Source organism: Rhineura floridana, chromosome 10 (assembly GCF_030035675.1).
Source record: "Rhineura floridana isolate rRhiFlo1 chromosome 10, rRhiFlo1.hap2, whole genome shotgun sequence".
NCBI classification, from domain to species: Eukaryota; Metazoa; Chordata; class Lepidosauria; order Squamata; family Rhineuridae; genus Rhineura; species Rhineura floridana.
The window spans coordinates 2,923,643-2,936,426 of record NC_084489.1 but is presented as its reverse complement, the minus strand read 5'-3'; the positions used below and the strand labels follow the sequence as shown (position 1 = coordinate 2,936,426).

At 43.8% G+C, this 12,784-nt stretch overlaps 1 protein-coding gene across 1 annotated transcript in view; it reads left to right on the top strand.

Annotated features, from left to right (window-relative positions):
- Positions 1 to 12,784, top strand: part of CNTNAP2 (contactin associated protein 2) — a 1,241,930-nt gene that overhangs the window by 1,127,156 nt on the left and 101,990 nt on the right. Inside the window, exon 18 of the mRNA XM_061587450.1 lies at positions 8,246 to 8,482. Coding sequence (XP_061443434.1) covers positions 8,246 to 8,482 — 237 coding nt within the window. The remainder of the gene's footprint in view (positions 1 to 8,245; positions 8,483 to 12,784) is intronic.

The following is a 12,784-nucleotide window of genomic DNA, read 5'->3' as shown; positions in this document are numbered from 1 at the left end:
CCCTCATTTTTGTGAAGTTTCCTCTTTTGAAGTCAAATGTGACCATGTTGGATTTTCTTGGCAATTGGCCATTTACATGTATGTTTAATTTAATAGCACTGTGGTCACTGCTCCCAATCGGTTCAACAACACTTACATCTCGCACCAGGTCCCGGTCCCCACTGAGGATTAAGTCCAGGGTTGCCGTCCTTTTTTTCTTTGATCAATTTTGCTTAGAAAAAAAGTGTCTTGTTCTTGTCAGTTGACTTCCTTTTTTATTCTTTGTATGTACTTAAACAAGCTGGTCTGTTTTAAAAGAAAAGCTTGGTGGTGTTTGTGAGAGCCCACGAAAGAGCAATTTCAGGTAACTGCCACAGCCAAATGGTTAAGAATTGGCCTTATGACATAATGTGTACTGGCTGGTCTCTACAGAATTCCAAACACCATTTCAGACTTAAGGCTGCCATCTATTATCCCAAAGGCAGCCAAAGTAGCATCCTCCAGATATTGTACTAAAACTCCCATGAGCCCTATCCTGCTTGGCCAGCAATCACAATAAAGTCCAAAAACTTGACTGCATCTGTTTAATTATATGCATGGAAATGGAAATGGACTGCCTTCAAGTCGATTCCGACTTATGGCTACCCTATGAATAGGGATTTCATGGTAAGCTGTATTCAGAGGCGGTTTACCATCTAAGGCTAGTACTCCCCACCTGGCTAGGGCCTGATCAGCTTGCCACAGCTGCACAAGCCAGTCCCTTCCTTGTCCGCAACTGCCAGCTGGGGGAAACGGCTCCTTGCGACTATGCACCTTGCCCACAGGTGGCAGGGCACATAACCCCTGAGCCACTCACTGTGGGGGTGATCTTTAGCTGGCCCTTGACATCCAGGAGACACGAGCGGGGATTTGAACTCATAGACTCTGGACTCCCAGCCAGGCTCTCCTCCCCACTGTGCTATACCATCTGTTGCATGAGCATACAGTTAACATACAACTGACTTCATAGCACCATGCAGATAACAACTGGCTCATTCTGCATTAGCATAGCTGCTGCAAGCACTCTTAGTTCATTTTTACAAGATAGTTCAACATGCTATCTTGTTCATTAAAAAAATGCATTCATTCCTGACTTTACCTCTTACCACTTCTCTAGGCTGTAAAAAATAAAATAAAACACCTTCCACTTTCCTCTTTTGTATCTTTAATTCAGTTGTTGTTGTTAATGTGCCTTCAAGTCAATTTCAACTTATGGTGACCCTATGAATCAGCGATCCCAATAGCATCTGTCATAAACCACCCTGTTCAGATCTTGCAAGTTCAGGTCTGTGGCTTCCTTTATGGAATCAATCCATCTCTTGTTTGGTCTTCCTCTTTTTCTACTCCCTTCTGTTTTTCCCAGTATTATTGTCTTTTCTAATGAATCATGTCTTCTCATTATGTGTCCAAAGTATATGTGTCCAAAGTCAGAGGAAGGCAATGGTAAACCACCTCTGAATACCTCTTACCATGAAAACCCTATTCATAGGGTCACCATAAGTCGGGATCGACTTGAAGGCATTCCATTTCCATTTTCCATCCATACTCCCTAAGATGGTGAGAAGGAATGACCTTGTCACTTCAGCTGGACCTCTTTTAGGTAAGATTTCTATTTTAATTTCCAATCAGAAATTTTTTTTTGAATGGTATGCTGCACGCACGCATGGTTGATACAATGTATCATGCTTCATGACGTCACTAGGGCCTGCCCCATGATGTCACTAGGGCCCGCCCCATGACATCACTAGGGCCCACCCTGTGATGTCACTAGGGCCTGCCCCACGATGTCACTAGGGCCCGCCCCATGACATCACTAGGGCCCACCCCCATTTTCTCAGGTTTTTGGATGGTTCCGACCTGGCAACCCTAGACCCAAAAGATGTTTAGTATGAAGCCCTGGATGGTCCATGGTGGCTCTTTCGACTGTGCTGGCTGATGAAAACTGGAGAAGCAAGAATGAAAAGGCCTCCGTTCTTTTTACATATTGGGTTTCTTGGCTCTAATTACTGTATTATGCTGCCTCCTCTTTCTTGTGACAGATAAATGGACCACATCGATAAATGAATTAATCTTTTCATTTGGTGGTATTTCCTCTGGATGCACTCTGGATCCCTCTAGGATGCACACCTTAACGTGGTGAGGGGGTTTGAGAGTGTTGAAGAAGCTAAGAGCAATGCCGTCAGGAGTCTAGACCAAGACGCTAGACTCCTAGCAGGCACACCCAAGGCGGAATGGTCAAAGCTGAAACACCAGACTAAGATGCATCCAAACTCAGAGGAAGGCAATGGTAAACCACCTCTGAATACCTCTTACCACAAAAACCCTATGAACAGAGTATCCAAAATGCAACATGAGATAGTGCTGGAAGATGAGACCCCCAGGTCAGAAGGCACTCACCGAGCTACTGGGGAAAAACAAAGGACAAGTACGAGTAGTGCTGTGACTAATGATGCAGCTGCGTCAAAGCCGAAAGGAAGCCCAGAGGCTGATGCACACATATGTGAAAGGATAGTCCGGAGTTGTATGACCCACACAATAGGAAAATGGAATGTGAGAAGCATGAACCAAGGAAAGTTAGAATTTGTCAAGCAAGAAATGGAACGCATCAACATTTCAATACTTGGAGTGAGCGAACTAAACTGGATGGGAATGGGATATTTTCAGTCAGGCAACTACAAAATATTTTATGCAGGAAATGAGAAATTAAGAAGAAATGGGGTTGCTTTAATAGTGAGAAGTGATGTAGCAGGAGCTACAACGCAATGAGATTAAATGGGAAACCTATCGACATAACCATCATCCAAGTCTATGCTCCGACGGCAAAAGCAGAAGAAGAGGGAGAGATTTTACACAGAAGCGCAGGAAGAAATTGATCACACACCAAAACAAGATGTGCTGATAATCATGGGTGATTGGAATGCAAAAGTAGGGAACAGAGAAGAATTAGGAATTGTGGAGAAATGGGGCTTAGGAGACAGAAATGAAGCAGGAGAAAGACTTAATTGAATTCTGTGAAGCCAATCTGTTGCTTGCAAACACATTTTTTGAGCAACCAAAAAGACGACTGTACACATGGACATCACCAAATGGTCAATATAGGAATCAAATTGATTATATAATTGGAAGCAGAAGATGGAGAAGTTCCATACTTTCTGCGAAAACAAGACCAGGAGCAGACTGCAGTACAGATCATGAACTGGTCGTATCGAAAATCAGAGTTAAGCTAAAGAAGAACAACAAAGCACTCATAATGCCAAAATAAAATTTAAATAACATCCCAGAAGCATATAAAGATCAAATAAGGAACAGGTTTGAGGCTTTAACCTTAGTTGACAAAGAACCAGAAGAACTATGGAATGAAGTCAGAGACATTATCAGGGAAAAGTGCAAAAAGGCAATACCTCTCGTTAAAAAGAGAGAAAGACCTCAGTGGATGACTGAAGAAACTCTTAAAATGGTTAAAGAGAGAAGGAAAGCGAAACCAAAAGGAGATAGAAACACAGTCAGAACCCTAAATGCAACAATACAGCGACTAGTACATAGGGACAAAGAGAACTATTACAATAGTTACTGTATAGAAATAGGACAACAAAAAGGGTACAGCAAGAACCCTGTTCCAAAAGATAAGAGAAATGAAAGGGAAGTTTAAACCAAGAGTAGGGATGTCGAATAATCAACAGGGGAACACACTGACTGATCGAGATGAAATAAAAGGAAGATGGAAGCAATACACTGAAGAACTCTACAAAAGAGATGCAAGGATGACAGATTCATTCACGGAGGAACCATATTATGAAGAACCATCAATTTTAGAACGTGAGGTGAAAGCTGCTCTTAAAATACTTGGAAGAAACAAATCTCCAGGAATAGATGGCATACCAATAGAGTTGCTACAAGCTACTGAGACTGAATCTGTCCAAATTTTGAGAAAAATCTGTCAAGAAATATGGAAAACTAAACAATGGCCCATAGACTGGAAGCGTTCCATATACATCCCAATTCCAAAGAAAGGGGATCCCAGGGAATGCAGTAATTATTGAACTATTGCCATAATATCCCATGCAAGTAATGCTGAAGATTCCACAACAAAGGCTCTTACCATATATGGAGTGAGAAATGCCAGATGCCCAAGCTGGATTTAGAAAGGGAAGAGGCACCAGAGATCATATTGCAAATATATGTTGGATAATGGAATGGACCAAGGAATTTCAGAAGAAGATCACCCTGTGCTTTATAGATTACAGCAGAGCCTTTGACTGTGTAGATCATGAAAAACTATGGCACACTTTAAAAGAAATGGGGGTGCCACAGCATCTGATTGTCCTGACGCGCAGCCTATACTCTGGACAAGAGGCTACTGTAAGGACAGAATATGGAGAAAACTATTGGTTCCCCATCGGAAAGTGTGGGAGACGGGTGTATTTTATCACCCTATTTATTTAATCTATATGCAGAACATATACGGAAAGGAGGATTGGACCAAGATGGAGGGGTGAATATTGGAGGGAGAAATATCAATAATTTAAGATATGCAGATGATACCATACTACCAGCAGAAACCAGTAATGATCTGAAATGAATGCTGATGAAAGTTAAAGAGGAAAGCTCAAAAGCGGGACTACAGCTGAACGTCAAAAAGACAAAAGTAATGGCAACAGAAGATTTATGTAACTTTACAGTTGACAATGAGGACATTGAACTTGTCAAGGATTATCAATACCTTGGCACAGTCATTAACCAAAATGGAGACAATAGTCAAGAAATCAGAAGAAGGCTAGGACAGGGGAGGGCAGCTGTGAGAGAACTAGAAAAGGTCCTCAAATGCAAAGATGTATCACTGAACACTAAAGTCAGGATCATTCAGACCATGGTATTTCCAATCTCTATGTATAGTTGTGAAAGTTGGACAGTGAAAAAAGGCGGATAAGAGAAAAATCAGCTCATTTCAAAAGTGGTGCTGGAGGAGAGCTTTGCGGATACCATGGACTGCAAAAAAGACAAATAATTGGGTGTTAGAACAGATTAAACCAGAACTGTCACTAGAAGCTAAAATGATGAAACTGAGGTTATCATACTTTGGACACATAGTGAGAAGACATGATTCATTAGAAGAGATAATAATGCTGGAGAAAACAGAAGGAAGTAGAAAAAGAGGAAGACCAAACAAGAGATGGATTGATTCCATAAAGGAAGCCACAGACCTGAACGTACAAGATCTGAACAGGGTGGTTCATGACAGATACTCCTAGAGGTCACTGATTCATAGGGTCGCCATAAGTCGTAGTCGACGTGGAGGCACATAACAACAACCTCTGGATGTTCCCTTTGCTTCAGATGGCTTGACCTAGAAACAGCCTCACCTTTATGCCCTCAATAGCTTTCCAACCTCCTCCCCCAGTTTCTATACCTCAGAAAGTCTCTCCAATCCACCTAGCCATTTGGATTATTGCTTGTTTATTTCTGCTTGAGAAATAAAATTCAAAACACATAGGACTGGAAACACCTTTTTCTAATTTCTCCCTAGGAAAGCTGTTTCGTGTGCATCAGGGCACCCCACCTCTCTAGGTCCCATGGAGACTGGACCGAGCTCCCAGAGGGATCCCTGGGAAGAGTGCGGCATCAACACACTGCGCTTTGGGATCTACTTTGCAACTGGACCCGATTGGATTTTGGGGGTGGGGGTGGGTTTCTATTGTGTTATTCTCTTTGAAGCTTTCCTCAGAGATCAGCCCAGTCCCCTTGGGTTTTAGATGGGACCGTTCATTGGTGCAGAGAAATTAACTTTGTTAGGCGAGGAAATGGGGGTGGGGAAGGGGAAGAAGAAGAAGGTCTTTCTCAGACCCACACAGATGCTCTTTTCCCCCCCGGCTCGTCTCTCCCCCAACCAGCTTGCCCAAAACACCCCACCTCCCCTTCCCCGTCCAAATCTCCTGGCGACTGGGTTGGACAGAGGATCCTGCAATCGAGATAATGCAGCTGGATTGCAGAGAGTATCCCCTGCCTAGGATTCTAAGAGGGGAATCAGGGGAAGGTTCATCTTCCTTTTCCTCCCCCAAAATTATTTTCTCCTCTTCCTCCTCACCCAAATGCTCCTCCCTCGCCGTCGTCTCCAAGGGTGCACCCTGAACTCTTCCCATGTCCCGATCTCTGCGTGCATCAACCTGCCTCTCTCCTTCGAGGAATCTCACGAGGAAGAGAAAAGTAAGCATGCAGACGGTTATCTTTCCATTTAAAATCCTGCCTCTCTAGGATCTACAATTCAGTTCCTTTAACCCTTGCAGGACTGGGTGGCAGAAGCAGCCTCTTGCCTGGTCTCCAAGTGTAAACTGCTTTAAATGCGCAACCTATATGTACTCTGGACAAGCAGCAGGCGCGGCCAAGGGTGGGGGGCGGCTCTGGGTGTCACCCCGGTCTCGTGGTGTTACCCGGTGCAGCCCGCACCAGCCGCACTGCCCTAGTGACGCCCCTGCTCTGGGTGTCACCCCCGTCTCGTGGTGTTACCCGGTGCAGCCCGCACCAGCTGCACTGCCCTAGTGATGCCCCTGCACTTTCCAGCGGCCTTGGCCACACCCCTGTGACCTGGAGCCTTCTGCTTGCAAAGCATTTGTTACCACCAAGCTATAGCAACGCCAATAGGTGCAAAATCTGGTTCATTTGACTGCTAGAAGGCAAAGATGAGCAAACAGCCTTCAAAGAAGAACATTTTAAGGGCTCATTTTAAAGGGATGCATGAATTCTTAAAATGTGTAAGCACTCACCATTTACTGATATTTTTTTTTAAATAACCCTTTCTTTAAAGCAATTACAAAACTGCCCAAACATTGGGCTTGTATGTGTCATTGTCATTGGGACCAGCGGTGCTCTACAAGAGATGCCACCCGCAGTCAAACAAAAATCAGCATACCTTTATAGTTGTATTATTGTTTACACTTCTTGCAGGATGGAGATTTTAATATTAAGCAGGCACCATGAGGCAGTCTGGAATTCCTGAAGAATCATATCAACAGAAGTACAACAATGAAATAAATATCTACTGTACATTACTCGTAACAAGAGGTTGAGAAGTGCTTCCACATCTATGAAAGTGTATTGCCTGTGCTGGAACACAAGTCTAGTTTGGCAAAATTGTGAATTAGCCCAGTTTGAAAGTAAATGAGAAAAGTGAACACACTGTTTCCTTAGATTACAGTTGTATTTTGTAAGGGGGTTATTCAAACTTGTATTTGTAACTTCTTTTAATGTCTGTATTTTAATTCTTGTTTATCTTTTATTCATTTTTATTCAATAAGGTTTGAACCTTTATTCCTATGACTGTATTAATTCACAGGGAAATAGCATACTAGTATCAAAATAATTTAATAACCATTGACAGCAGCAGCCTGGGCTCAGGATTATTTGGGTTACAGGCGGGCCCCACTTATACGGCAGGTTCCATTCTGGACTGCCACTGAAAAGTGGAAACCACCGAAAAGCGGAACCCATTGATGATAATGGTGTGCGTTGCGCGAAAATGGCCATAAAAGCGGAACAAGCGCCTTAAAGTAGAACAAGCGCCTTAAAGCGGGGACTTTCCCTAATTGAAAGTCGCCGTATTAGCGGAACGCCAGAAGGCAAAGCGCCTTAAAGCAGGGCCCACCTGTACTCATAACTACATGGTTGGACGAAACAATGAAATGCTAAAAAAAAAAGTGCCACTCCTGTCAAAGGAAGCTTGAGATTGGTTTGGATAAGTCTTGGCTAGTTCTAGACTCTTAAGTTCATTTGCAAAAGAAGTGAGTTTATCAAAATTGCCTTTCTCCTATCTTTAAAAGGATTAGTTGTAAAGGGCAATGACTCATAATACCTAACTGTTCAGGAGATAGTTGTAACTCACCATGGACATTTGCTCACTAAGGAAGAAACAAGGCTCTGTACCTCAGGATAATGTGCCTTCCCATATTTACAACTAGTTTTACAGAAAGGCCAGTTTGAGGAGGGAATGGAAGTAGGAGAGCTAGCCGTAACACCCCTCACCCCCCACAAAGTGGGCTCTAAGCAAGACTGTTTTGAAGAATCACCAATCCCTCCACATACTTCTAGCCTCTGGGCTGACAACTGGGGATAGGGGGACAGTCCTAATTATGACGCTTGCCCCCTTTTCGATCCTCTGTATAATATGTGGAATGGATTATTTACTACCTAGAAGTAATAAACATCTATTGATTCAGCATTTTATATTCTTGTCCAGGTGCTGCAGGCGGACAGAAGGGATTTCTGGGCTGCATTCGCTCTTTAAGGATGAATGGTTTGACTATGGATTTAGAAGAGAGGGCAAAAGTCACACCAGGTGTGAAAACTGGTTGCTCAGGCCATTGCACCAGCTTTGGGATGTACTGTAAGAATGGTGGCAAATGTGTAGAAAAATACAATGGATACTCTTGTGACTGCTCTGGAACAGCATACGATGGTCCATACTGCAAAAAAGGTAAGACAATGGCACCATTTTCTAGACACATGAATATATGCATGTCTTCTTCTGTCTTGCAGAGTATGTCACCCTCAATAGTTTTTCCCCATCAATGAGTAGTAGACTTGGGGCCAAACAATCAGATTCACATGATAAATCTTTTGTTGAAGTGTACCACTTTAGCTACAGGTGGGGGGGTGGCACAGTTGCATATTTAAAATGCTCACCATGAAATAAAACCTCCCAAACAGAGAAAACTAGCATTTCAGGGAGAAGGCTGAACGATTCCTCTTGAGTTGCTAGCTTTCTATATAGGTTTATATAAGTTTTTGACCCTATGTGTTGAGGAACAGTTGCCCCCACCCTTCAGAAGGAAGCTATGTGAAACTGGAGTGGAGCAAACCCACCCCCAACTAATAGTTGGGAGTGACCTTGCCTCACTGATACCAGATCACCAGTAGAGCTGAAACAGCAGCAAAGCTTCCTCAGTTGTCATTATTTACTTCAATGAATAAATTCTTGGATTTGTATTCGAAAGATGCAGCTCCAGAAAATCAGTCTTGAAGATTGCTCTGTGCATATTCATTGCACAGATTTTTGCTGCTGTGGACTGTTTGCCTCAATATCTACAGCAAAACAAGCTATCTCTTTTAGTTGTGGCTTTTTAAAATCCTGCAACGAAGGGCCAAACCATCCCAGAACAACTCCCTCACCTGGGCTATTGTGAAGGGAAGCAAAAACATATTCCCATAAAGGGAAGCCGTAAATGTGTGGCCTGACAGATGCCAGCCATCCCCGTTGCTTAGCGTTCAGCAGTTGGTACCTGCCAAGCCCTTAGAGCACCACACCAAGCAGCCTCCAAGCTGGTGGACAACAGGGAGTGGTTAGAGAAGTGACCTTTGTCAGGCTCACACCTGCTTTCACCACTTTGTCAGGCCCCTACCTGTCAGGATCCCACCTCAGGCCACCACCTGCTAGGATCCCGCCTGTGGCTACCGCGTTGTCACGGTCCCACCTCAGGGTCCTGCTCTCAAAATGGTTCTCTCACCGGCTCTAGCAAAGATCTCTCAAGATCCCACTGCTAGGCAGCACCACCAGACCTTCCTGTAAAACAATATTGCCTTGAGACTGTGCCTTAGTCTCCTCTTGGCTTATTGCTACTTTGTGTCTGGGTGCACTTGCAGACCACCCTCCCCCCTGTATCTTTGTGCCTATAAAGAATACAGTCCTGGGTTGCTCTGGATACTTGATGATGTTACACTACCTCTTCACCACTGCCACCATTGATACTGTTTCCCCACCTTGGTATATGCCCTGCCCACCCTTCTGGTCTGTGTAACCCAGCCAAGGATCAGACGTTCTGATAAACCAAGAAATATTTATTTATATATACAGGAACAGCAAGATTACTTAAAGGTATAGTTTAACAAGCGTATGGTTTCATCAGATGTGCTACTCTTTATGTTTCTAGCTGTCAATGACCTACCTCACTACCCGCCTAATCCAATCCAACCCACAAAACCAACTCCAACCTCCCTAAGAACTCCCACCAACAGAACTCTCTCTCAACTGTCATCCTCTCATTTATACCTTCAGACACTCAAACGCTCAGCCAATCATAATACAACATTCTCCAGCATTCCAGCCCATGTACTCCCCCCTCTCACTCAGTCTACTTACCATATATACTCTAATAAACCCACACTTTACCATATTTACAGTATTATAAATACAGGGGCATCACATTTCCCCCCTTTAAATAAAAGCATAGTATTACTCCTGTGCCCAGGAATAATACGACACATTATGTTAAAGTTCATGTCACTCAGGGGTAGAGTATCCTTACAGTTCCACTTCCTGGTCAAGTGACTGCAGTTTCAGCAACATGTCTCGAAAGTCCATCCGCCGACACGTTGTCCTTTCCTTTGATGAACACAAAGTCTACTGATACTCCTGCAGTGCCCACAACCATCTTTGAAGCATGGTGTTGTTGTTCCTCATAGTGTCCAGCCACATCAGTGCATGATGGTCTGTGATCACAGTGAATCTTCTTCCTCACACGTAGGGACTCAGCTTGCTCAGGCCCCACACGACCGCCAAACACTCCTTCTGCACTGACGAGTAGTTTCGTTCCCTCGCTGTCAGCTTACAGCTCAGGTAGGCAATAGGATACTTGATACCTTCCATTTCCTGCATCAGCACAACCCCGAGTCCCACGTCAGAAGCTCCTGTTGCCACAATGAAAGGCTGCTCATAGTCCGGAGCTATTAACACTGGACTCTGGCACAGTGCTTGCTTTAACTGGTCAAACGCTTTTTGACACCTTTCACTCCACATCACTCTCTCAGCATACTTCTTTTGTGTTAGTTCATGCAGTGGGGTTGATATTTCCCCAAACCCCTCGATAAGCCTTCTATAAAACCCAGCCATACCCAGGAATGCTCTCACTTGCTTACTGATCATATCTAGCACTCTTTCATTCACACAATAGGGGGTAGATCTTATTGGAGGATGATCGCCAGTGTCTATAGTATGTTTTGCAACACTGGTTCTACCAGGTCTGGTACTAAAGAGATCCTTATGTTTGCTCAGAACACTCAGGATTCCCCCTTTGACCTTCTCATCCACCTCCTCTGACCACTCCAACTGATCTAAACCACCCTCTGCCTTACTCTCTTGCACCAAGTCTGGCAAATCAGGACCACTCCCTTTAAACCTTTCTATTAACCCATTGGTAGCTGGATGATATGTGGTTGTTTTCAGATGTTTCAACCCACAACACTTCCACATGCACTGCATCACTTCTCCCATAAACACACTGCCTTGATCAGTCAGGACCTCATGGGGAAAACCCAGCCTCATAAAGATCTTCAGCAAAGCCTCTGCCACTACAGGGGCTTCTACTGATCTCAGAGCCTCAGCATCCGGGTACCTTGTGGCAAAATCCACCACCACTAAGATGTATTTCCGGCCATGCCTTGAGGGTTTAGAGAAAGGACCCACTATGTCAATCCCCACTCTATAAAAAGGCTGTCCTATTATAGGAAGGGGTTTCAATGGAGCTTTTGTTTTCATCCCACTCTTTCCCACCTTTTGATAAATAGTACATGAGGAACAGTACTGGTTGACATCTTTGGCAATGTTCGGCCAATAATAATCAGCAGTTAGCCTCTTCTTTGTCTTTTTTATACCAAGATGTCCTGAACAAGGTATATCATGTGCCATAACTAACAATCTGGATCTGCATTTGCTAGGCACAACTAACTGTTTGACTGGTTCACAACTTGCATCTCTCCCTTTTGGTAGCCACAATCTATACAGCACCCCATTATCCCACACTGTTTGATTCCTCAGGCTCTCTGTAAAAGGGATTCTTTGTAGTAGAGCTTGCTCCTTTATTGGTTTTAAACTGTCATCTATTTCTAACGCATCCCTGAACTGCTGTGCCTCTGCATTACATAACACATTCATACTTTGTAACAAATTCTCTCTAGGCACACTAGGGGTTGCTATGGCGACCTCAGGCTCAGTTACAGGCTCCACCCTGTTCTGTTCAGCGTCAGATAAAATGGCTTCTGCAGCTTTGCCAAGCTGTTGCCTTGTCACAACATAGATCTTTCCCTGTGATCCCATTACATCTCTGCCCAATATTACAGGTTCATGTTGCTGGGCATTGATACCCACTTTATAAGTCTCCTCTTTTCCTCTCCAGCTCAATTTTATTAAGGCCATGGGAATGCTCTCCGGTTCACCTCTCACACCTTGTATAACTAGTTTTTCCTGAGGTAAAATTTCCTCAGTTTTCACCAAATCTGGCCTCAACAAGGTCTGAGCAGCACCAGTGTCCAGTAAAGCCCAGTATTTTGCCCCTTGCACACATACTACTTCTCTTAAGCTTGAGTCAAAATCCTGCACATTTGACCAGCTTATTTGACAGAATTGTATTTTCTTAGTTTCCCCTTCTCTCAGCTCATTTTTCACTGTTCTTACTTGAACAGGATTACTGATGGGGTTTGTAGCTTCACATTGAAAACAGAGATGTCCTGGCCTACCACATTTGAAACAGATTTTCTTCTCCATTTTAGGATACACAGACCCAATTTGAGGTGTCCTGTGTCCTTCTGATTTTATTAGAGGGTTTACTCTCTGTGGTGCCACATCCCTTCTGCCTTTAGTATTTGGTCTTGTTTTAAAATCTCTTTGCGTTTTTTCCATCCGACCAGTCTGGTTTGAGGTAAAATGATCTGCTAGCTCTGCCGCCTCCTGCACAGACTTAGGGGAACGATCTTTAACCAGCAACCTAATTTCTGGTGGCAGTTG